The sequence below is a fragment of the Odontesthes bonariensis genome, chromosome 12, assembly GCF_027942865.1.
Source record: "Odontesthes bonariensis isolate fOdoBon6 chromosome 12, fOdoBon6.hap1, whole genome shotgun sequence".
Taxonomy (NCBI): Eukaryota; Metazoa; Chordata; class Actinopteri; order Atheriniformes; family Atherinopsidae; genus Odontesthes; species Odontesthes bonariensis.
In genome coordinates, this window is record NC_134517.1 from 11,839,674 (window position 1) to 11,866,093 (window position 26,420).

Genomic DNA, 26,420 nt, shown 5'->3' on the forward strand with positions numbered 1-26,420 from the left:
GAGAGAGCGAAGAGAGGGATTGGTTTATTTAAATGGCAGAAATAGAGAACATTGTAAATTAATCAAATACCTACCAATATCTGTTAATTATATTTTCGTTCATACTTTAACGTAGGGTCCTCATATATAACTCAAGTACAACATGTGCAAGTCATTCTATGTAATTATTGCACGCACGAACATTAAGCGGAATCTTTATTTTCTTGTCCTGGTTTCCTCACCGAGGACTTTTACCCGATGGACCGTGGAATGACATAATGGTAAACACAGTAAGGTGAGTTTGGATTTATGTTTTGCAGCTGGTGCGTGATACCGGTTTCATCACTGGACAATATCAGCATAACTCCAACGCGACGTGATAGTTGTGATTTGAGTGAGTGACGAGTTTTCTGTTTTATTAAAATGACATTGATCAAGGATGGAGAGCGGCTAACGTTAGCCGTTAGCTCTCACCACATTAGCCAGGGATAAACACAGGCCTTATTTGCCCTGTGTTTAAAAGGGTTTAAAAGTAGGTGAGCGAATTTATTTAAGTATCTGTGTGTTGTGATACAGACTTTGCAGCAAGCGCAGGTTGTCATGAAAGCAGTCCGAAAAGCTGACCATGGCTTCTCTTCTGCTTCCTGCAGAGATGCTGACTGTGTGTTTGTTGATACAGCATCACTCCAGCAGTTAAACTTTGGCTGGACGCTGGTTGTTTGTCATTAGTTATGGCTGCTGGCCTTATTAAACATTCATAGTATACGCGTGGAAACCCGCCTTTACAAGTTAAATACGAGCTAATTCGCGTTAGATGTGAGGACAAGTGATGCAAGACTTCATGTAAATTCAATTCTTTTAGTTTACATTATTTTTTGAGAAACACGATGAAAAAAAAAATGTAATGGTGTCTTTATTTTTTTATTTTTCTGGCATCTTTTTTTTAAGGAATTTTTAAAGTACTGATCTCTTTTGCTCCAACTAAGGTATTCTGCCAAGAGTCCAGCATAAAAGTATCACTTTGACATACAATAATACATTAAAAAACACAATTGGTAAAGTAAAAATACAAGCCTGAAACACAGAAATGCAGATGATTCATCCCTCAGACCAACAAAACAATGTACAATCCTTCATCCCTCAGCAAAACATTTTGCTCACACCAAATAAAAAACATTGTTAACTATGTATTAGTGTTGTCTCATGTTACCTTTGCTTAAATTTAAATCTAGTCTTGCCCGTCTCCCTAATAATGTCAGGTAAATGATTTATTCTTTAATAAAGCCAACTTTTAACAAGCTTCATGTAGCTTTTCTAGTACTACTGACCGCTGTTTCTCCATTACTAATTGAAGCTGGTTATAAACAGCTTTGTCTCACAGGGTGTCTCATAAAGAGACTATGTCTCAACTTGGCTAACACAAATAAAGATGCATACTACATAACTTTCCACATATGTATCAAGTAGCCTGATATGCTGAATTGTGTGTGAGTTGGATGAAAATCGTAACAATTAACATTGAAATAAATGTAATTCAGCAATAAACTAGAGACACACAGAGTCCTAAATTGAATAGATATCCACATTATAATGCAATAAATGTTTTGTTTAGAATTTGCTGATCCTGCAGATCACAGAGAGTATCTTCCCAGAAAGGGCAAGCATTAGTGAGTGATCATCCAACAGGTATTTGCTTGGGTATTTAATCAAGATTTATTGTTATTTAGATTTGTATTCCAGCCCAACATGCGTGTGTCTATGTCTTCTGTATACATTACTTTGGTCTAAGTGAAGATACTGCACTGTTTTTGTAGTAAGAATACAGCTTGTGGCACAAAACTCTGATTAAAAAAAAAAATAATAAATTCATCCAAATGAATTTGGATTCATTGCCCACATTTCAAATTTCTTCTAATAAAGATTTCGTATTTTTACGGGAGAACATCAAAATTTAGTTCCAGACTGGTGATCACAGGTCCACTGTAACAGTGGACATCAGTGAATCATTTCTATCCACAAAGTCTTGGCAGTGTCTGCATGGTGTGCACGGTTGCCTTGCAGCAAGAAGATTCTTAGTTCAAATATGGCCCTGTGCTTTTCTGTGTGGACTTAATATGTTCTCTCCAGGTACTCCAGCACAAGTCCACGTCAGTTGTCCATAGTGTACTCTGCCATTGGACACAATCAAATCAATATTTGAATAATGGGATTTTCTCTGTTTAAATGTCTTCCTTCCCCACAAACTCCATATTAGCACAAAAGCAATCTTTTCTGTTTTGTCGTGGAGTTTTATTTCTTCACAGATTAAATGTGCTTCAAATCAGTCTTCTCTTGGCTGTCGTACTGAGTTGGCAGCGTGGGCTTGGCAGCACATGTGAGTCAACAAGAGTTTAGAGGGAAGCATGAGTAACTGATGGTGATTTACAGTGTAGTCAGAGCTATATTTGCAGTAAGATGATGTCATGCTAAACATGGTAGTTTATAGTTATGGCAGGTGTCAAAATTAAAATAGATCATGAGCTGATGTGTGCTCGTCATCACCACTACAGTTGATGTCTCAGTATCTGATGCTTCATAACTTGGTGGAAGTAAATCGGAATATTTGACTCCAGTTTATTTGTGACATTTTAGTCCCTTTTAATCATCCAGACATAACCAAACTTAAAATCCAACAAGTTGTAAATCCTCAAAAACCTCAGCCGGGCACCTCTAAATTGTACATTTAAAAGTTTTGCCATGAAAAAAAAACTCTTCTTGAAAATTGCTGGGGACATGACTCTAGATCTTCCTCCTCATCCAGTGAATGTTTTATGAATATGCTAATCTGGCCCCACCCTCATCTCTGCCCACCAGCAACTGACAGTGATCCTGGCCTTCCCTGTCTTTGCCAAGCAATAACCAGCTCTAACATTGGTGTAATTAGAAAAAAAAATTAAAATGAAGAAAGAAATCTAGCCATACATCTTTAAACCATTAAGCAGTTCTTTAGAAAGCGGAAGGAATTGTATAAGGTCGCATGCCTGTGGAAGTATCATGATGATAATGTATGTCCTGCCATTCCTATGCTTTTAGGAGTTTCTAACTCCAGAAGCCGGTTTATCAGACCTGACATTTAGCCCAGCACCAGCAGATATTGTCTGGGTCCCGAGATTAGCAGCAGAAGCATGGCTAAATGCAGTATAACTAGACTTTTTTTTATTTTTTCATACACAAGCAGTGATACAATTATCCATCCATTTTCTATACCCGCTTAATCCGTCGGTCGCGGTGGGGCTGGAGCCTATCCCGGTGGTCATCGGGCGAGAGGCGGGGTACACTCTGGACAGGTCGCCAGTCCATCACAGGGCCACACAGACACAAACCAGACACACAACCACACACACGCACACACTCACTCCTAGGGCCAATTTTAGAGACACCAATTAATCTAACATGCATGTTTTTGGACAGTGGGAGGAAGCCGGAGTACCCAGAGAGAACCCACACATACACGGGGAGAACATGCAACTCCACACAGAAAGGCCCCAGCCGGGAGTTGAGTGATTAAATTATAAATGTTATAATTTGTCAGCAATCAGTAGTAGTCTGAGTGAACCTCAGCTGTCTTGACATATCACTAAACTTTACTCCACAAATGTAGAAGTTGTCATGACGCCAGCTTGTACAAATCCATCCAACCAGGTGCAGGGTACATATTTTTACAAATGTGGCGATCACTAACATTGAAGCATAATGGGCCTCATGCAACAACCGTTTGTACGCACAGATTTGTTCTTAAGTCGTGCGTACGAGGGATTCAAGAAAATTTGCGAATTCACCAATCTTTTCGTATTTTCTTTCAGGTACGAACAGAATTTACGAGTGACCCAGACCTGTCGTAGAAGTTTCGTTAAATAGTCCGCTGTTATTCCAATCAAGTTTGCTAGTATATTTAATTACTTTGAAGCAAACATAAATTAATATATACATTATACCCCATAATGATGCTGACATTATTCTATTTGACTTAAATTGTGCACTAATTGAAGGTTAATTTGACTCATGTGTGCTCCAAAACCGTGTAGACAGACAAATGGCTGACATTGCGAATTAGATTGCCAAGGACTGTGCTGCTGCAAATATGCAGCTTGCTAGAGCCACAACTCCAGAGAGAAACACGCCGATCAAGCCCAGCTTTATATGTGAGGAGAAGAATTTTAAATTCTATTCTGAATTTAAAAAGGAGCCAATGAAGAGAAGGTAAAACTGGAGAAATATCATCTCTCCTGCTAGATCTCATCAGAACTCTGGCTGCAATATTTTGGATCAGCTGGAGGATTTTCATAGATTTTTTTGGACAGGAAAAGAATAAAGAATTACAGTAGTCGTATCATGAAGTAACAAATGCAGTTTTTCTATATCACTCTGACACAGGATGTTCCTAATTTTGGCAATCTTACGAAAGTGAAAGAAGGCAGTCTGAGAAACCTCTTTTAAATGTGCTCAAAGGATATATTCTAGTCAAAAATAACTCCAAGGTTCCTCGCTGTAGTAGTAGATACCAAGGAAATGCCATCTTGATTAACTAATATAACTAGACAGTTTCTCCCTGAAGCGCTCAGGACCAAAGGCAACATCTTTGTCTGAATTTAGGAGCAGTAAATTTTGAGTCATCCAGGTCTTTATATCTTGTTGACATGCCTGTTGTTTAACTAACTGATTGGTTTCATCTGATTTCATAGATAAGTACAGCTGAGTATCATCAGTATAGCACGAGTTTTTAGCTTGGTGTAGTTGGAAGGAATGTCATGAAGTTTCATGATATTAGCTGTGAAATTGCTTCTTTGCAGGAAATATTATATCCAAAAAAAAGAATAAGAACTCAAATAAAATAAAAAGGACTTCAAATTTACTAAAATAACCTATTGAAAATAATTGTAAAACCTACAATAATGTCCTACATCTAACAAATTATCATGAATAAGATTGAAAATATTTTGCATATTGTCACTAATGGAATTGCAGTGTGTGGCCCTTCAATAATTCATATGTGGAGAAAAGTAAAAGAAGCTGAGCTGTGGAGAAGAAAATCAATGAGAGCTAGACAGCACTAATGAGAGCGAAAGTAGTGTGTGTATTTATTTATATATATATATATACAGTATATGGAATGGAGGGAATCGGAACAGACGGGTGGTCAGGCACATGGATGGGAACCCCACCCAGGCCTGACTTCACTCTGCTCAGCTCAGTGATAAGCGGCTGCACAGGAAGTCCAGGATGATTTCATCAGGTCATGTGAGGGAGGATGATTGTTTCTGTTTGGTGAAGAAGAATCTGTTAAGGTCAGTGTGATGAAAGGACTGCTGATTGGTAGGTAGTTTGAAGTAGAAGCTTCACTGTGGTCTTATCTAACTTTTGTGTTGACAGACTCTCATTGAATTTAAAAAATGAAAAATGGACTGAGAGGCAATTTGGGTAGAGATTAATCAAAGTACTACTGTCATCTGTTTCTTTCTTCCTGTTGTCTTCACAATTTCCTCTTTCTCTCTTTTCTTTTAGTTACAGTGAAGCAACAAACAGCCTCTGCCTGATGACCCTACAACTGCCTGATTGGCCAGAGGAATACAAATCACAATGCAGTTGGTTGATTGACTCCAGCCCCTGAACACTTCAGACTTCAGGGTTTTCTCTCCCTTTTAGTTTTCCACTCAAATTGTATTGTATTTAGAGTCCCAGTCAGCATTGGTTCTGCTGAGCTTGGGCATGAATCCGCAGCAGCTCCCCTTTCATTGAGGAAAAGCCTTTCTCTTCCAGAGCTAGAAGAACGTAACTGAAAAGAAAGACCAAAACTGGATGAAGCCTTGAGGTGAAGAGCAGGACTTGGCTTATCATGACAGTTTTTGAATTTTGCAGACATCCTGGATATTTTTATTCTCTTCCTAAGTTGCCCGCAGAGCCAAGTCATAGCTAGTTTTGCTTGTTGGACATGTGGATGCTGCTAACAGGGTTTTTGTGCTTGTATTAGGAAAACTGTCTAGTTGTACCTTTTCAAGCTCAGGGTAAGGCCTGTCCTGGTACAGCCATGGAGGGTCTTGAGCAGCTTGACGTAGTAGGTGATATCAGCCCAGCTCTTGAGGCCACAGAGGACTTCATCCACTGCATAGATAGGATGCAAGGCCAAGGTCCAAGCCAAGCTCAAACAAACAACTGCCAGCCTCCAAGGCAGCCAAAGCAGCTACCGGATGTATCCAGTGCTGCGCTGGGGAAGCTGAGTTCCAGTGGAGTGTGGGGTCTATTTACTGGAGAGCAGCCAGAGGTGGGGCCCCTTGGCCTGGCCTGGGCTGACAATTTTAGTGTGCTGGGACTAGGGATGGGTTTGAGGCATGGCAAGAGAAGCCGAGCGCGCTCCACCAACGACTTGGCTGCACATACCAAGGAGTGCACTAACAACACTGGCAATGCCTCATCCAGCTCAGTTCTCAAGAAGGGACACAATCGGTCCAGATCAGACGTCAACTATCGGCCGTCTGCCTACACGGACAACGGACTGCCCGCAGTGGACAGCAACACTCTGAAGAACATGATCCTCAACCACCAGCAAGAAGGTGAGTTCACATATATAGCATGTGTGCGTCTGTTTGATTCCTGATCAAACTGAAAAGATTGATCTTTTAATCACTTAGTCTAAAATTGGTTGAAGATTTTTTTGTGCTCATGCTTGTCAAATCTTCTGAAGTAATGCACTTCATTTCTTTTGCTTGTCAGTTTGTTCTTGCTCGACTGTGTTTAGCAGCCCTTTAGCAGCACCCCCTTGTGGTGTTCGACAAATTGACTGCATGTGAATTAATTGGCTAATTAACATTAACCGTACACGTTATTTCTAAAGTCACATCTGAAATTTGGCAGGCTTCTGGGAACCAAAATGTATCAAACAAAGGAAGTATTATATAGATTATATATATAAAAATATTAACATATTTTAAAATATAACATTTTTTGGTTCTATATGATCTATATATATCTCATATAGATCCAAAATATTTTGGAGACCAATCATTGTTCCTGTAGATTTTTTTTTATTTTTAAATCGGCACTTGTTTTCCAGTTTGGCAAAGTAAGTGTGGCTACAGGTTGGGTAAAAACATTTAGAAAACAGGCCTTGACACTCAGGTTTGTTAGTGTTTGTTTTGTACCTGACTGGGTACTTTTCAGAGAACTGTACCTTTGAGCATACAAATTAAACCTTTATTTCTTTATACATGGGTACATTGTGATAATTCCTACATGTCATTAAATATATTTTTTTCTGTAGAAGCAGAAACAGCTGATTGTTCACATTAGGTGTATATTTATGTTCTCTTTTGAAAAAGGAAGAGACCTCTCAAGCTTGCCTAAAACATGTTTTTTTTGTTTTTTTTTTAATGCGCAGTTTAAAAATGAATTTCTCCTTCAACTAAACGGTTAATTACTTGAACTGTTACCATCTAATTTATTACAGACTGACATGCACTGGCTATTTTTAAGAGGTAATCACTGTTATTCAAATCATGTCATTTTTTTTACCCAGTTTTGCTCCTATGTGAATGTTTCTGGGCAAACTGACCCTGTAATCCCAGATTTGCCTAAATACACATTTGCGTTGTGGAGAGTTGCTTGGACTCATCGAAAATGATGTCATGCCCTCTGGTGACCAAATCATTGAACCTAAAGTATTCTTAATTCCAGCCAGAAGGCTGGCCCTTACCTGCGAGAGGCATGCACACCTCCTCCTCCTCTTTCTCCTCCTCCACTCCGATCGACCGCCCATTCACCGAAAAGCTTTCTCTGCCTTTGAGAGGCTTTTGGAGTCCTGGACTATTTGCGCTGCAGATCGGGGCGTGTGCAGTACTTCCATTGAAGCATCCTCAGAGAAAGCAATAATGATAGAAGATGATGATAACTTAAACTGACACAGCTGTGCTGTGACCGCCCGTATTAAGGCAGAGAGCTCGATATATATATAATGTATAGCTTTTCAATGTGAAAATTTTTTCATATATGCACACACACACATACACACACACACACACACACACACACACACGCACAGCACATTTGTTTGTGTGTTTTGGCTCAAGGCCTAAGGAGATCCTAAGGGATCCTGAGGGATAATAGCCTGTAATCCTGTCAGCAAATGGACTCAAATGAGGCGAGAGAAGAGGCAACCCAATTACCCAGCCCCTGATACTGGCAGGGTTATTTAGTATTAGCATATGTGTGAAAAGACATAAGGCTGTTTAGTTTGGCTCAATGTGTACTGAAAGAAGAGAAGTAGGAAAAGGATAGTAATAAGCAGAAGGCAAAGTGATTTAGCCCAGCCATGCTGTGTCTCTTTATTCACGTAAATAACAAAAAATGGGACTGTTTGCCTTTACATTACTGACAGCTGGGGATGTGTTGCCAGTCAATGTAAAAAATAATCACTGTTTTATATAAACAACATACGTATATCTATATAACCCAACCAGATTTAATGTGAAGCTTCAATTTAGGTTCCTCAAACTGTCAATTCCTATTTAACTTCTATCTAATATTCAAAATTTAAACATTTAGGATAGTAAGCCACAGATGGCAATAGAGACAAGAAGAATAAGAAAGTTCTTCTTCTTTCGGCCCTTCCTGACGCAACCCTCACCATTTATCCGGGCTTGAGACCTGCATTAGAAATACACTGGTTTGTGCTCCCTAGTGGCAGGGCATGAAGAATAAGAAAATGAAACAGAAAAATTAGCAGCCAACACTTTTCAGATGCACATGTTATGGAGGTGTACTACTGTAGTAGTTTATCATGACTTTGAAATTAAACAAATTGGACCAAGCAGAGATAAACTTTTGGTATTATATCAATCCATGGATAGTAACCCAGTGGCATAAATAGGTGACCTCTTGCCAGATGATGCATTCAGATACAGAATATAGAAAAGTTTAACTTCTGTTGTTGATTATGTGCATTATTAGCCAACATATTTGTTCCCAGACAGAGGAATCATGGTACTGGAAAAAAAATTGACATAGCATTATTCAGTTTTTACTGCAATATGTATTTTTTTTTGTGTGTGGAAAAAAAAAACAGAAATGACAGGAAAATATAGTAATGCATTAAAGGACAAGACCGTTTTTTTGACATTGGGCCCTTGATTTCACATTATAACATGATGTTCTACTCACCCCTGCTTGTTGTTGGTCATTTGGAGCTGTTCCGAAGATATTCGAGAGGCGTCTGGCTGCTCTCTTGAGATATTCGGCCATGAAACGGTTTCCTATGGGCAAGCTTATACAGGCACAAACTATGCTGTTTATAATTTATTAATTACTGTACACTAGCACTGATAACGTGGAGGTGCGTCGCTTATTTAAAAAAATCCGGGTTACTAATTTTGAATTTTAGCCGAATGAATAAACAGGCAGCAGGTCTGTGGGCTGTCTGTGGCAGTAGCACGACGAGGACGTCAGTAACACCCACTTTACGACAATAAAATCAAAATTACAGTAACCCGGATTTTTTTAAGTAAGCGACGCACCTCCACGTTATCAGTGCTAGTGTACAGTAATTAATAAATTATAAACAGCATAGTTTGTGCCTGTATAAGCTTGCCCATAGGAAACCGTTTCATGGCCGAATATCTCAAGAGAGCAGCCAGACGCCTCGCGAATATCTTCGGAACAGCTCCAAATGTTCAACAACAAGCAGGGGTGAGTAGAACATAATGTTATAATGTGAAATCAAGGGCCCAATGTCAAAAAACCGATCTTGTCCTTGAAAGGTATATGTTTTGCATTTAACAACAGCAGTTTAGTGCTGTAAGGTGTCTTCTGACATGAGTTTAGAGGTAGAAATGAAGTACTTGTTTTTATCATTCTATGCAAATATTAATCAACATGTCACAATAGTTTATTTGGGCCTGAACTCCTCATGATCATCTTTGTGTTGTAGATTTAAAAGGTTAAACAAATCAGTTGTTTGATATCAAATATTTTCATGAAGCTGAGGCTGCATTTTCTTTTGTGATGTTTTTGAGCAACATTTTTGTCTTGGTTAGCCTTTTTTGACATTGCACGGCCTTGCAATGTAACTACAATGCCCGAGCACCTCACATTGTTCATTTTGAAACATTGCGCTGTGTATACTGTGTATGCTGGATGTGTGTCCCCATGTATGCTGTCCATAAGTCAGATTTCACTTCATAACCTGATTTCCCTCCTGTGGACACAGGTCGAGCTAAAACCTTAACTTGACTCAACTGTACATATGAACTCGCTGGGTGTAGGTTTTACTAACATAGATATCTCAATACCATCTAAAACGGACCTTTTCAATGTGAAAATTGATTCAATGAATGTATTTATCATTTACTGTTGTGTTCCTGCAGGTTATCTGTAATTTGATATCCAGGAAACAGAAACTCCATGTTAGATTTGTTAAACAACATGTTATCTTAAGTAGAAGTTCGAAATGTCATTGAATTGAACACCAGAGCCTTAGTTGGTGCAAGCAACACTGAGAATGAAGTGTTAATTAGGTTTGAAAGCTTGTACATGTCTATTAGACTTTTACTTTGTTTGATGTCGAGGACGACGTAACAACTAATTCAAAAAAGTAGCTTTCCTCGTCACAATGGCCAATTCTCATCTTGACCCTCCCAAGCGTGAAGACTGCCAATCAGCTAGACTTGTTTCAAGCTACATTTATTTGCATATTAATTTGTTCCTTAAGCAAAAGGTTTGTTAACATGCAAAGTCCATGACCTGCAGTGGCACCTTGTCTGCTGCTGTTTCGCTAAGATTGATGAGACAATGCACTTCCCAGCCTTGAATTAACCAGAGCTTTGCTTTTTTCTTTTTCATTTATTTTTCCTGTTTTCTAGGTGAGTGATCCAGCACATTAAAGACACCAAATGCAATATCTGCCAATTAGATTGTGAATGGTGTTGGTTTGCAAGTAAGTCAGTTTGGTTTAGGGGTGGGGTATCAATTACTGTTATTGGCTTTAAACAAACCCTTTAAAAACTGTCCAGTAAGTACTTTAAAATTATTATTATTATTTTTTTAGAATTCTAGGTCAAAATGTCTCTGTATTGAGGATTAAAATAGGGAATAAACGCATGCATATTACAACTAAGTAATACAAGTATTACAGCTAATTCAGTGTAACTCAGTGTTGAAGTGAAGAAGCTTAAACACTAAATTTACATAATATAGATACAGAAAAAGCCTTGAAGCTTACTTTGTAGTAGATGTTTTCATGTCTGTTGACTTCTTTATGAACAAATAAGGGCAGATGTAGACAACAGAACAGGTCAGTGACTATGTAAAGCCTTGATCTTTTCTAGCCCCATATTAAGTCCTATAAATTCTTCTGGTGTCACCAGTTTATTCACATGACTTGTAGTTATTATTATCCTGTTCTGTACAGCAGATGGTTCTTTCTGTTCCTCTTTTAGGGGGATCTTCAGCAAATATGAAATATTTATTAGTCTACTTCTTTCCTCATTCCTCAGTCATGGATATGTGATCGTTGCCAGTTGTCTGTCTGTCTGTATGCTTGGCTATCCGTTAGCTAGATTTTGCAAAGCTACTAGTTGAAATTCATGGAACTTGGAAGAAGAAGAAGAACCCATCCAACGTTGGTGCCGATTGAGATTGATTTAGTCAAAACTGTGATAAATCTAAGATGGAAAATACATGATTGTCCTAGCCGTAACTTTGTCACAGGCTTACAAGTAAGTTACAACCAATAGTTTTCTTTCTTCTTCTTTCTTCTTTAATAGTAAAAGATAAACAATGTCCAATAGTAATATGTATATAAGTATTTCATAATTGACCTTGGCAGATAATTCATTCTTTGAGTGCTTTTGTTTGGTAAAAATGCGGTAAAAATTTTCTAAGTAACTTGAAAGCTGCCTCACTGAGTCAGTATTAAACCTCAAACATGCTCATTATACCTCAAAATGAATCTTTAAGTAGGGGTGTGTATATCTCCCTCCAAAAGACAATTTGATTTGTATCTAAATACATGCGTCAAGATGTGATACATTTTCAAGCGGAAACGTTCAGTTCAATTTGATGAGATTTGATCCGTTCTGGTACATTTCGATTGTAATTTAATATGTATAGTAATTTTCCTTTGTAATGGAGGAGTCCTTTCTATAATTGAGGCAAATTATAATTAGATAACTGCAGATTAGAGAGTTGTAGGTATTTTTGTGACTTTTACACGTTTAAAAAAAAAAGATGTACCATCACTTCATTCTTTACGCTTATGTGAAAAGTTGGGTACACATTTGTTGGTAAAATACTGTCTAGTTGGGATCTTTTACCAGAGCTGTAATGTATGTACAGTGTAATGTCAACAAAGTCGCCAGCCTCTGCAAACACTGCAAGTTTGTAAACGGTTGCTGTGGTGTGCTGCACGGCGGTGTGGTGGTTAGCTCTCTGGGTACTCCGGCCTCCTCCGACCGTCCAAAAACATGCATGTTAGGTTAATTTGTGACTCTAGATTGTCCCTCTAAAGTGTGAAGGTGGATGGTTGTGTATCTCATTTGGCTCTGTGTGGCCCTGTGATGGACTGGCGACCTGTCCAGGGTGTACATTGCGTCTCGCCCAATGTAAGCTAGGATAGGCTCCCGGCTGCCCCCACGCCCCCGATTAAGTGGGTATAGAAAATGGATGGATGGATGTTGTGGTTACTTTTGACCTCGGCAAGTTGTATCAATGCTGGGGTTTAATATATTAGACTTTATCTGGTGTTGTTTTTGTTGCTTGTGCTACCTGTAGTAGCTGTATTGTTCACCATGACATTACATTAGCCGAAAGTTCAGATCTGTCGTGTAAATACTGTTTGTTGTCAAAGCTCAACAGACTTTTTTCCAGTGTCTCTACCTTGCTTTTAGATCCTAAGAAATTCCAGACATTGAATCTCATTGTGCAATTTAAACCATCTCAGCACTGGTTGTCAGACATGTTTTATGTTAACCTTATTCAATAACATTTTAAAGATGGAATCACACTTTCTACTGATTTATGCCAGATTTTATTCGGTTCCAGGGATCTGCATACTGATGTATGGATATCTTCAATGTTAAAATTAGGTTCTAACTCTTATTGGTTAGTCTCTATAATCTCTATAATGATATTACAATAAGATTTATTCAGCTATTCAGTGAAAAAAAGATTTTTTTATAGGATTTTATTACTACCCTATCAGTAGGTGCTATAGTTAAGTCTGACGTTTAGTAAAAATTAAAGACATGTTATTTGGGCCAATAGTACCTGTAATTTTTATGTATGATTGATTTATGTCTTTCTGAAAAACATACATATTCCCCTTAATATTCTGTGAATTTTTACAGAAGGTAAGATAAATGATAAAAAACAGAACAGTACATAAGCCCAAACTATAAACACAAAATGTATATAAATAAATATAGTTAATATATTAATAAAATATACATATGCACATGACATTAGACTCCAAGCGTTACTAGTGCAGGGAAATCAAAGCTTAGTTGTGGGGTGCAGGGAGCATGGGTCGCGGAAGAGGGCAGGGTAGACAAAATCCAGCTGAATGAAAAGACATGATCTATAAGGACTGGAAAAGTTACTGCTCAAGCCATAAAGGAAATGTTTGATTTTCTCCAGTTTCATGAAGGATAGAGTATATTTTATTCAACAAAAGTGAGAATGGGGACAATCAGAATGGCGCACCTCACGACCAGGGGGAGAAAAGCGACAATCTCAACAAAACAAAATGGCAGTGGGTTGTCACTGAGAGCAGAAGCTCTAACTTGCTGGTCAGAGAGGACTTTACAGAGATTACAACAGCTGATCCTGAACACGCATATATGACTTATCTGTGTCTCATTTCTCCTCCTCTGTGTCTTTGTAGCTGATAAAGGCAGCAGTAGCAGTGTGGTGAAGCAGGCTGAGATGGAGCAGCGTGAGGGGCCCCGGGGCCGCTGGGCACCCTGCTATGTTGAGCTGACTTCTTGCGAGCTCAGGCTGTACACTCTGGACAGCAGTGCCAACCGCCAGCTGGGCACCGCCTACTCACTGTCACACTGCCAGAGTGTCATCTCACCAGCACCCTGCAGCCAGCCCAATCAGATCAGCCAGCATTCTGATCAGCGCACGCTCCAGGCTGTGTTCTTCAACAGCACACGTCTCCAGCTGAGGGCAGCAAACCAATGGGAAGCCATGGAATGGAGAAGGCTGATGTTGGAGAAGGTGCGGGCAACCAGACCTGTAAGGCAGGAAAACCACCATCAAAAGACGGGGGTAGAAAATCAGCAGATCACCAAATTTCCTGCACCCACATCACCTTCCTCATCACGCTCTCTGTCTGGGCTTGACACCAGACCTGATTGTGACAGTGACACCTCCACATCAGCAGAGGCATCGCTCTCTTCTCAGCCTAATTCTGGTCCCGTGAGCAGACCAACAACCCTGCCTCTGTTCACCCAGCGCTGCCAGGATGTCCTAAAAGCTGATGTGCTTCACCTGCTGATGGATCAGAACAACTGGCGGGCCTTCACCTTTGTCCTGACAAGGTCTACGGTCCAGGCGTTCCCTACCGAAGGGCGTGGGTCTGTGTCCAAGCCCGTCCTTCAGTACTCCCTTGCATCCTGCTTGGGTGTACACTATGATCAGGAGCGGGAGAACAGAGATTTGTGGACAAATAAAGGGGAATTTTTCCAGGCTGTTTTCCCCAAAGAGGTACTCAAACTTCAAGCTGGTGATCACATCAAGGCCCAGGAATGGGTGGAGGCTCTGCAGGACACTGTGAGAGCACAGAGGCCTGCACAAGAAGAAGGGAAAGAATCAGGTAAAGGACTTCCAGACCTCCATGGAGTGCTGCTGAGATCAAAACAGTCCAGGGACAGGAGGCAAAAGGAGGCCCAGAGAGCCAAGCGACAGTCTGTCACCACCAGTTTCCTCAGTATTCTCACCTGCCTGGCTGTGGAGAAGGGGCTCACAGCTCAAAGCTTTAAGTGTGCAGGTGAGTGGCCTTTACAAACAAACACATGCATACTCAAAAACAAAAAAATGGATAAGAATAAGTAGATTTTCACTCATACTTTTCTTTAGTGCCCTCTTTTCCTGCCTAATTAGTCTCTGCAACACTTCCAACACAAATTTATACACAACATTTTATATTTATATGACCTCTTAAGTGACTATACTTTTTTTTTTCTTTTCTTTGAAACGGTTAATAATACACTCACCTTCTAACCCTGCTCGGCTCGTGTTGTCTCGTCATCAGTGAAGTGAGAATGCTTTTTGAAATTCTCAGGAAACTAGACTGGACCCAGCCTCATCGCCTTATACTGTAACGTCCCATTGAGCAACAACTCTACTTCATCATTTGTTCACACAAACAAATTGCACTTGTCTTTGAATGTCATAGTTGCATGAACGACCATTTTCGGTTCTGAAGTTTTCACCAAAGGAGGATTGGCTCACCCTGCATGCTCAAAATGTTTTGCAGTTGTATTTTCATGTGTTGTTAAAGAAGAAGTTTTTTTTTAAAACCTGGACCTTATTTCTGGCATAAAATATGTTCATCTACTCACCGATAACAGTTTGTTGAAAGTCGGCGTCCTTCGGAAGATATTTAGATTACTCGAGATCCGCATATATCCATATAATGGGAGAGAACAGGGCATAGACGATACAGCCTCTTAAATAAGGCAGTATCTGTCTTTATTTCACCAATACTTTAAGCTGAATGAATAAATAAACATGTGCTATTGCACTGTTAGCTAATTCTTTCAATTTTTTTCGTATTTTTTATGTTTTCTTACAGGTTCGAACAGAATTTACGAGTGATCCAGACCTGTTGTAGGAGTTTCATAAAATAGTCCGCTGTTATTCGAATCAAGTTTTCTTGACTAATGGATTGTATATTTAATTACTTTGAAGATATCATAAATATATATATACATTATAACCCATAATTATACTGACATTATTCTGTTTGACTTAAATTATGCACTAATTGAAGGTTAATGTGACTCTGCACTATCGGTGTGCTGAAGGCCAGGTGGGTGTGTTTCGATACAGCAGGGGGCAAACTGCACTTTTCTATAGCGGACTATACCATTTTATTATACCGTCTGTCTGCCTGTCACTGGCTCACGTCCAAGTCGGCAAGTGCCATCCATCCATCCATCCATCCATCCATCCATCCATCCATCCATCCATCCATCATCTTCCGCTTCTCCGGTGATCGGGTCGCGGGGGCAGCAGCTTAAGCGGAGAAACCCAGACATCCCTGTCCCCGGCCACTTCCTCCAGCTCTTCTGGGGGGGACCACGAGGCGTTCCCAGGCCAGCCGAGAAACATAGTCTCTCCAACGTGTCCTGGGTCTTCCACGGGGTCTCCTCCCCGTGGGACGGGCCCGGAACACCTCACCAGGGAGGCGTCCAGGAGGCATCCTAACCATATGCATCCTCACCAGATACCCGAGCCACCTCATCTGACTCCTCTTGATCCGGAGGAGCCGCGGTTCTACTTTGAGCCCCTCCCGGATGAACGAGCTTCTCACCCTATCTCTAAGGGAGAGCCCAGACACCCTGCGGAGGAAACTCATTTTGCCTGCTTGTATTTGCGATCTCATTCTTTCAGTCACTACCCACAGCTCGTGACCATAGGTGACCAACTCCTCCACTTGGGGAAGGATCTCATTCCCGACCCGGAGAGGCCAGTCCAGAGGGACTGCCCCCTCGAAGTATTCTCCCCACCGACTCACGACGTCCCTAGTTGAGGTCAGCAGAGCCCCGCCCTCACCATACACGGTGTTGACGGTGCACCACTTCCCCCCCTGAGCCGCCGGATGGTGGACCAGAAACTCTCGAGGCCGTCGAAGAGTCATTCTCCATGGCCTTCATGAACTCCTCCCAAGCCCGAGTTTTTGCCTCAGCAACCGCCGAGGCTGCGTTCCGCTTGGCCTGTCGGTACCCATCAGCTGCTTCCAGAGTCCCACTGGCCAAAAAGGCCCGATAGGACTCCTTCTTCAGCTTGACGACTTACCTCACCACTGGTCCACCAGCGGGTTCGGGGATTGCCGCCATGACAGGCACCAACCACCTTTAGGCCACAGCTCCGGTCGGCCGCCTCAACAATGGAGGCACGGAACATGGCTCATTTGGGCTCAATGTCCCCCACCTCCCCCGGGACAAGGTTGAAGCTCTGCCGGAGGTGGGAGTTGAAACTCCTCCTGACAGGGGATTCCGCCAGACATTCACAGCAGACCCTCACAATACGTTTGGGCCTGCCAGGTCTGACCGGCTTCCTCCCCCACCAGCGGAGCCAACTCACCACCAGGTGGTGATCAGTTGACAGCTCTGCCCCTCTCTTCACCCGAGTGTCCAGGATATACGGCCGCAAGTCCGACGATACAACCACAAAGTCGATAATCGAGCTGCGGCCTAGGTTGTCCTGGTGCCAAGTGCATATATGGACACCCTTATGCCTGAACATGGTGTGCGTTATGGACATTCTGTGACGAGCACAGAAGTCCAATAACAAAACACCACTCTGATTCAGACCGGGGGGGCCGTTCCTCCCAATCACCCCTCTCGAGGGAGTCTCCTGGAGGAGCACCCTCCAGTGCCTCAGTGTTCTTTCTCCTTCAACACTTGAAAAAAAAAAAAAAAACATACTTTTAGTCTGAGATGTAGCTCTTGGTTTTTCTGAGCATTGCATGGTCTAATCTTGTTGAACTTTCTGGGACGTCCATTCGAAAGAAGATTGGACACTGTCTTGAATGTTTTCCATTCGTGAATAATCTTTCTTACCGGAGAATGACTGAGTCCAAATAATTTGGAAATCGTCCCAAATGGATGGGGAGCAACAGTTGCTTCTCTGATATTTGCTGATGTCTTTCCTCCTTGGCATTGTGATAACACACACCCGAATGCTCCAGACTTACTGACAGCTTTGATACAGGTGCTCACACTTTCTGATGATTAGTTAATCAAGTGCATTTGATTAGCAGTAGCTGGCTGCTTCTTACCCTCAAAATTCCTGGAAGCAGTAAAGATGTACTCAGTTTTTACACTATGCTTCTACATTTTGGCTAAGTTTTTATTGAATAAATAATGATGCAGCGTAATATGTCATATGTTGCTGTTCATCTGAAGTTGTATTGACCTTATCTTGAGCGTTGGTAAAGATCAAAGGATTTTTTTAATGAAAGGGAATATAAAGAGGGTGTATTGTCTTTTAACTTGATTGTATGTTGACCTACAATATGAAGCAGTTTATTGGTTGTTTTTCAGTGTTTAGTTTGAGCCTTTTTTCCAGATTGGGACCAGTACAGCCCCTGCCTACTTTATTAATATTCCTGTTAATCTCCATACCATACCCTTGGACAACCCCTTAAATGGCAGGCGGTGCTTTTACTCTCCCTGGGTGTGAAACGTGGGCTTCCTCTCACTCTCTGAGGAGGGCTGTGAATAATCACCGCTCCCCTCCCCTTTTATGTGTAACAACTGGCTTATTAATGCGGGGCTGTTTGAAAGGACAGCTGAAACGGGAACAAGGATAGAGGCCGTCTGGGGGCAACTGATGATAATTGGTGGGTTTAAAGCACCGGCGGAGAGGAAAAATGGATGAATGAATGAATGAGAGCTAATGAAAGCAGCCTGGGGATGCTACAGTGGTCAGTTGTAAGCGTAGTTGTTTGTTTGAGGGGTTTCAGGGTAGAGCTGGATGGACAGGACAGCTGGATATGTCCATTTTCTATACAGAGAACACCTCTGCTCACTCAGGCTGTTTATTCCCCTCCTATCCTCCCTTTTTTCTTTCTCTTTTCACCAGTTTATTTATGCTCATAGCCTTTCCCTCTTTTTGTCTTTATTTCTCCTGCTGCCCCCCATATTTATTTGGCAGGATCCCATCTTGGCTTTCCACAGTGTTATTTAGCAGGCCCTGAAATTGTGTTTAAACCATTTAAATTCAAGGCCTTAAAAATATATTCTATTTCTACATGGCTTTGTTATAGGTCTTATGTCTGATGTCAGCATTTTGATATCCTTTTTTTCTGTTAAAAATCAATCAATCTAAAAATTGGACTGTCAATGGCTTTAAGAGCTTAAATCCTGTTGTCGTACACAACAGCAATGAGGTTCTATATTTTTCGACTTAAGATGTTCATCTTAATACTTTACTGTTTTTTCTTCACTACTCTTCCCTTGTTCTACCCTTTGCTGAGTAGAGTCTCAGCCTCTCATATGTGTTACAGCTTGTTTAAAGATGCATGACATCTGTAGCATGCTGCCACAAGAAAACCTGGTTAAATAGGTAATGAATAATTGTTAGGTTTTCAGCATTTATATGCAGGGTTGATAAACAATATCAAACTCTCATTTTGTTATTCTTTAGACTCATCTTAAGTCGATTCATATTTTTCTTTATTTGTCTGTATATTTTTCCATATACAGACGTTTCCACAATGGCATAGCAAAAATTGGCTAATATAGTAATTTATTATATTATCATGCCAGACACTGGGAACATCACTTAATTAGTACTGTTTCTGCAGTCAAACAGTGATAGCAGCATTATTCTGTATGGATGTTTTTCTGTAACATGGACTAAGAAACCTGTTCTGAGTGTCATTGGATCGTTGCCTGATCTCCTTTGATCGGAAGTTTTAAAGTCCTTGCCGGTTCAATGTACAGGAGTGACAGAGGGTAGCATATTACAATATTTTGTACAATATGGCAGTTTCTCTCAAATCTTTCATGATATTCCACGCTGGGAAAAAAAAAAAAAAGCATTGGTGTTCTTGGCAACATTCAACCAAATGCTGTGCAGTTTCTTGATCAGACTGTAGTTTCTTCACCATGCTCTTCATCATGTTTGTTGTATGTTTTTTTTATTTTTATTCTCCTTATCTAGGTTTCACCCTGTCTCTTGTGTCCTTATTTATATAAGTTTGATTTATTGTTGCTCCTCATTCATCAACTCGTACCCCGCCAACTGCCCCATAATATTAAATGTCCCTGACTGGGATGTCTCCACAAGCATCACAAATCACATATTAGAGTCATTCACACATATTGAGTGATATACGCCTCACATCTGGGCTGTTTGACTACAATCCTCAATATTAGTCGAGGATGTGAAAATTGGCCCCGAAATCTTGTGAACCATGCTATTGGTTTGAGGGTAAGATGAATGCTGAAAAATATGGAGCCATCGTGATTGAAAACCTTTTCCAGAGTGCTCAAAATGTCAGAGTGAGGTGAAGAAGTTTTCAACAAGAAAATATAGAAAGTCCTGGAATAACCCAGCAAGACCCTCGGCCTGAACCCAGTAAAGCACCTACTGAGGGAAATTAAAAAGATCGTCTGGTTCAACTGGTTCTACCATTAGAATTTTGAAAATTATATAAAGTAGAGTTGTGCCAGGCTTGTAGGATTGTTCCCAAGAAGGCTTGAGCTTGTCATTTCGCCCATTTCATACAACAGTGGCACCTTATCAGTGCAAAAAAAATAATACACATTAGCCCTCTGTCATTGCCCTTTGGAAATACCAAGCAAAGTTTCCTCAGCACTCCATCGGTGTGTGCTAACATGTCCGAATCAGCTGAGTGACAACACAGCTGCTGGTTAAAGCAATGTATGCTGCAATACCGGGATATCCTTCCAAACAAAGACCGCTTCGTCTGTGTAACTAACTCGTTTGCTGACTCAGCGGCGCAACAACCTAGACATTCCCCAATACTACCTTTTGTACTTTTGCACGACACCAATGCACAACGAAGGCACATTTGTCCTTGCTTGAAAGTCAAATGAAAACTGAACTTTTTGCGATTTACAAAAAAAGAAAACGACAAAGAAAAATGTTTTTGCTTTGATGTTGTTGTCAATTGTGTGTGATATAATGAGGGAAAATTTAAAAAAAAACTTGAAAAGGTGTGAAAATTTGGACAGTGCAGTGCAGACAAAAAACACACAAAGAGATATGGGAATGGAAAAATCTGAACCAAACCATGCAAGCAGGAGTTATGTGATGTTCCTTGAGTAGAAATGGCTATCTCGGTGCTTATGCGAGCTTCACATTTTTAACTTCACAACGTTTGTGTTACTAGTATGAACCTGAGGATGTGAAGCTCTGGTTGTTCTTTGATTTTGATGAGTATTTTCAGGATTTGATAATTTGATAAATATAGCAATATACAAACTGATGTAAGGTTGTAGTCATCAATGGTAAACACTAATCTTGACCATCAAAAGCCTAGTTCATCCTAAACATTTTATTTATTTCCCTTTGTTACTCTGAAAGGAAACCGGATTCTTTAAAGAAGACACTACTCTGTGCATGATCTCTTGATGGTTGCGACGGCAGTGCCTAATGTGCCATCTTCTGTTTCCACTGTTACTTCTTTGAACTTGTTTCAAGTCCACCCTTTGCATATGCATATGCTACCTCCATACATGTACATCTTGAGTGATTGGTTATTTAACATGAAAATGCTAAATGTATTCAACTAATTACATATGGGAAGGGCTGCATTTTAGATTCCTTTTGAAGGAAATGGCATTCGTTAGAAGACTGTGACTCCCCACCGCCCCATAACCTCTTGCCACACACACACTCTTGCACACGTGTTGTGAAGAGTGTGTCCTCAGGATTGGTGGCCCCTGTTGTTGCATTTGAGCACATTCTCAGGCCCCGATGAACCACGTGGGTCTGTCTGACAGTGGTTGAGTTGGGGGGGTGGATCGGGTGAAGTGTGAATTAGTAGGTATGAGGGAACTGAGAAGGTAAAAGAGGTGGATTCACATCAAAAGATGGACGGTTTCTGTACAAAAACACACACGCACACTATCTTACTCATAGTACTCTCCATTCGTTCACATTTTCGTTTGATTGTTAGTCGGCGTGAATGAGAAACATCAAAGCTTGAGCTTCACGTCTTTTCAGTTTTAATTCACACATGTGCATGGGACACACGCACACACACACACACACACACACACACACACACACACACACACACACAGACAGAGCAAAGTCTTGTCAGAGATGTGGTGGTTTGAACCAGTGGCGGGCAGATGAAAGCGCAAGTTTTCTTTTTTCCCTGATGTCATCTCTCTCTCTGTCTGTATCTCTATGTCTCTCAGTCTGTGTGAGCGGGTCAAAGTGACCCTCTCACCGGAGAGCCACAGTACAATCGGTGGACCTTTGAGCTACGTTTGAATTCCCATTCATCTTTCCCTCCGTCCCTCCGTCCCTCTTTCTCTTCATCCCAGAAAGACGCATAAAAGATCAGAGACGAGTAAAAAGCACAGTTGTTACTCTGCTGCTGAAACTATTAATAGTTACCCTGGAGTTTAAGAAAGTAGAATTTATAGAATAGGTTTGGGGGAAAAAAGAAGGGATGTCATCATTTCTGAAAGTGGAAACTATAGTCAAAATTGTGTTCATTAAAGTGTAGTGTTAAAAGCGCTTTGAGTAGAAAAGTGCTACAAGTACAGTCCATTTACCATTTAAAGCATAAAAAACATCACCATCTGCATGTCTGCATTGCTTAACTTTGTATTACTTTGGGAAGCTACAAATTATTTTCAATAATGATATATCTGTCATTACTCTATGTTTTGTCAGAAAGCAAGAATATATGCCCATCCCAAGTTCCTACATCTTTGTTGTTGTTGTTGTTGTTGTTTTCCAACTACTAGTTTGTTTCACTGCACTGACAGTATAAACTAGTAGCAACAAAAGTAAAAAGTTTTATTGGGACACTTATGACATCTAAGAAATATGTAAATGTTCAGTTTCGTAGTTTAGATGTTCTATAACAGCCTTGTTTTGCATCCTGCATTCATTTGATAAAAGTGATTACCTCCATTTGTTAGTGTAGCCTCTTGCCTGCAGGTGCTTCTTTAAATCTGAAGTAGAGTTCTTCACTACTAACATATTCTTCTTATTATATCCCAGGCACGAGATACATTTCACCATGATTTCTTTTTTCACCCACAAATTCAAAATAATACAACAACCCCCTCAACATAAGCACCATTCTCTCTGCTGTCTCGCTATCTGAGTGAGCTGCTCTGACATGTGGATGACTAACACAGACGTTGGGAATTTTCTTTTAAGCTCATTTTTATATAGTAAAATAGTAAAAGTCAGCAGTAGTCAACTACTTATCAGTACCTTCTAATAGATTACTGAATTGCAAAACTAATGTACAGCATTAACAGTTACCACAAAAAAGTAATCTGAGTAATCTAATGTGGCTAAGTAACCCCCAACATCAGTAGGCTTCTCTGTTTGTTCAAAAAAAAAAAAAGTTCTGCTTGTTGTGAATTTGACCTGGATCAGTTATTTATTTGATCCATAAACTTTGGGTCACTACATCTTTTGTGGCCTTCAATTGCACCCCATTTATTTTCTGTGAAGTTTCATACTGTGCTGAGGACCATAAAGAGTACCTCTGCTGTGGTTAGCATATTTTTGCGACCATGTGTTTGTATGTGTGGGTGTGTTCTCCTCTTCTGCTCATGATATAGAATTTGAGGTTTAGGTTCAAGGTTGTTTTTTAGATTGCAAATGTTTTCAGGCTTCTTACGTATGTGCCTTTGTTACTGCGGTCCCAACAGCAGCAGACCAAATTCGAGGCCACAGTTGGCCAGAAAGCTGGTCTGGTGGTCAGCTGCTTCCTCGAAGTGACACAGTGTTTCTCAGACTGTTAACCATGTCCCCAGCCTGCTGCTTTCCAACCAGTGGACTGTGGTTTTCTTGAAAGAGCATCCACCCCAAACAGTATGATATCATCGCTTTAATTAGCCTACCTAGATCAGAGTTACACATATATTTTCTATTGTGAGCACCTCTGCAAAGATAAGACTTTGCTGTCTTTTTTTTTGGATTTAAACTATTAAGCAATACTTTAAATTAAGGGAATAATGTATATTTATGAAAGTTGTGAAAATGGATACAAAACAATTTAGAAGTAAAAAAAAAACAAAAAAAAAAACAGGATAAATAAACCATGTCACGTGACACTAAAACTAAAACTGTCGAGCGATCGTTTGCCAAGATCTGTGGTTCAATTCAGGGCTTCCACATCTTGAAGTGTAAGGGCTTAAGCATTGTTGCGTCACAATAACAACAACAGATTTCGAGATATTTGGAACAGTGAGGTTATGGACTGTATTTGGCTGTGTTGGTGCCATGAAAGTAGTGCTGTCAGGTGGTCACCACTAGGACAAAAGCCAAAAGAGTTGACCCAGTCTCCTAGACAAATCCCAAACTGATTGAGCACCTGTGGGATGTGCCTGACACACAAAGGCCCCACTATTCAAACCTCCAGACCCAAAGAGTCTGCTACCAACACGCTGGTGCTAAACACCACAGGACACCCCAACCGGTCCAGTGTGCACATCATGATTGGTAAAAAAAGAGGAACTGTGATTTTATAAAGTTGGTTATGATGTTATGGCTGATGTGTCATGCTCAGCCGATTCAACAAAAACTGCAGTTATCGTCTTGACTGCTGCAGTAAAATTAACTTTTACTAATAAATAGTAAACTAGTATTTATATAGTTGTTAGTTACAGCCATAGTTTAGTCCACCTATTATTCTGTGTCTCTGTGTTGAACTCCAACATGAGTTCTTGTTTTTGTTTTTTTTTGGTCTGATAAAGAAGGAATTCAGCTTTGAATGCTGATTACACCATTGTCTGTGTTGCTCAGACATCAGATTACTGTATGACAAAAAAAGTAGCTGGACTAACTTCTCTTTATTGTCTGCCTTCATCTTGTTTGATCTCTCTTCTTCTCCTCTGTGCTGTTCATTCTTTCCTCCCATCTCAATAGCTGTTTTTTCCCCCCATTTCCTCTTTCTTTTTTTACTCTGTGTTGTTTCTTGTGTTAGACAAACACGCCGACACATTTCCCTCTACTTCCAACTTTTCTTTCTTTTTTTGGCCAGCCTCTGCTTTAGAAACCTTGATAACGGTCTTGCACATCTCTTCTTCTTGACCTTTCTTCTTTCGCTGTTTTCCTCCAGGCTCCGTGTCCTCTAAGATGGTGTTGATAAGGGACACCTGTTGCAGCACTTCGACACGCAGTTGTTTTGGTGTGTCTGATCATAGAGCAGGTCCGGGTGTTTTGGTAAAGAACAAACTTTAAAGGGCCTGGAAGACAAAGCAGTGTGGGGAAGCTATCAGGCTGAATAGAGCTGAGGATCTGTTGGTCTTTTAGATCTATCTTTTTTTTTCTATTCAAGGCTGCTGTGTTGTGACTACCAAAAAAAAGGGACTACAGAGATTGCTTCAGATAAATTTGGCTGGTAGATTTTTAGTAAATAAAAGCTGAACTAAATTTATGCTACATAATGGACACACGTGGGATTTCATGAGTTTCAGGGTTGAGGACGGGACACAGTAAAATCAGATCCTCAGGGAAAAAATCTTAGTTATGTCTATAAAATTTCTAAATCACATTTGTTTCTATGGATATATTCTAAAAGATGGATCTTTTCACAAAAAAAACCAGATAAAGTCTGCAAGAGTTTTGCTGCAAATGTAGTAAAAGGCAAATGTGTTGAGATGTTGATCCACATCTACAGTACTGCGGAGAAGTCTTGAGCCACCCTTCATTTCTATATATTTTGCTCCCAGGCAGCTGGATTTTCTTGTCATCTTTTAAAGTGGTCTTTAGCAATAGCTCTCCAAACTTTCTGAAGGTCTTTCAAAGTCTTGGGAAGTCTTGTCTTGGGACATTGGCTGCCTTTTCACAAATTTTCCGTCTAGTCCTTGTACCTGTTTGTTAAGCCACTTAACACTGACCTATGAATTATTTAAGCATAAAAATGCTCTTAAATCAAAGGGTGAACCAATGTTGTCTCCACATAACAGACAGCTTTGCTACTAGCAGCATGTTGTAGAGACACATGATTTGTGCCCATTTTTAAAGTTACATCTCCAAAAATAACTCCATTTGACAGAGCTAAGATAGTATTTTTGCACCAACAAGGTGATTCCCAAAGAACTATTAGCTGAAAACAGCATGATGTGCTGTGTATTGTTTCAAAATTGAGGAAACTGGACATGGATAACAGTGTCGGGCGTAAAAAACTGTCTACAGCACATTCAGGTGATCCATCTCCATTGAAGCCTCCTAGAAATGGTATCCATGGAAGGGTGGCTGTCAAGAAGCCATTCTTAAGTAAGGGAAATGGGGAGAAAAAGCTGAGGTATGCCAAATGACTCAAGAACTGGGCTGAAAATCAATGGCAACGGGTCTTATGGAGTGATGAATCCTCCAAAGAAAGCTTGTCTAAGAGGGTTCAGTGTTGAAGAATAAAGATGCTCATATCAAATATTGACTTTTCAAGCTTTTTAGAATTGTATAAACTCTGATATTGCCTTAAAAACTTTATTCCTATTTCTGTTTGTGTG

General features: G+C 40.4%; 1 protein-coding gene across 4 annotated transcripts in view; it reads left to right on the forward strand.

Moving 5' to 3' along the window:
- The first annotated feature begins 236 nt into the window (after nucleotides 1-236).
- Nucleotides 237-26,420, forward strand: part of plekhm3 (pleckstrin homology domain containing, family M, member 3) — a 56,126-nt gene continuing 29,942 nt past the window's right edge. For 3 of the 4 annotated variants that reach the window (XM_075479097.1, XM_075479099.1, XM_075479100.1), the window contains exons 1-3: nucleotides 237-274; nucleotides 5,521-6,566; nucleotides 13,886-14,995. In XM_075479097.1, coding sequence (XP_075335212.1) covers nucleotides 6,044-6,566; nucleotides 13,886-14,995 — 1,633 coding nt within the window. In that variant the 5' untranslated portion in view covers nucleotides 237-274; nucleotides 5,521-6,043. Of the gene's footprint in view, nucleotides 275-5,225; nucleotides 5,304-5,520; nucleotides 6,567-13,885; nucleotides 14,996-26,420 lie in introns of those variants that run through there. The other variant, XM_075479098.1, reaches the window with a different exon arrangement.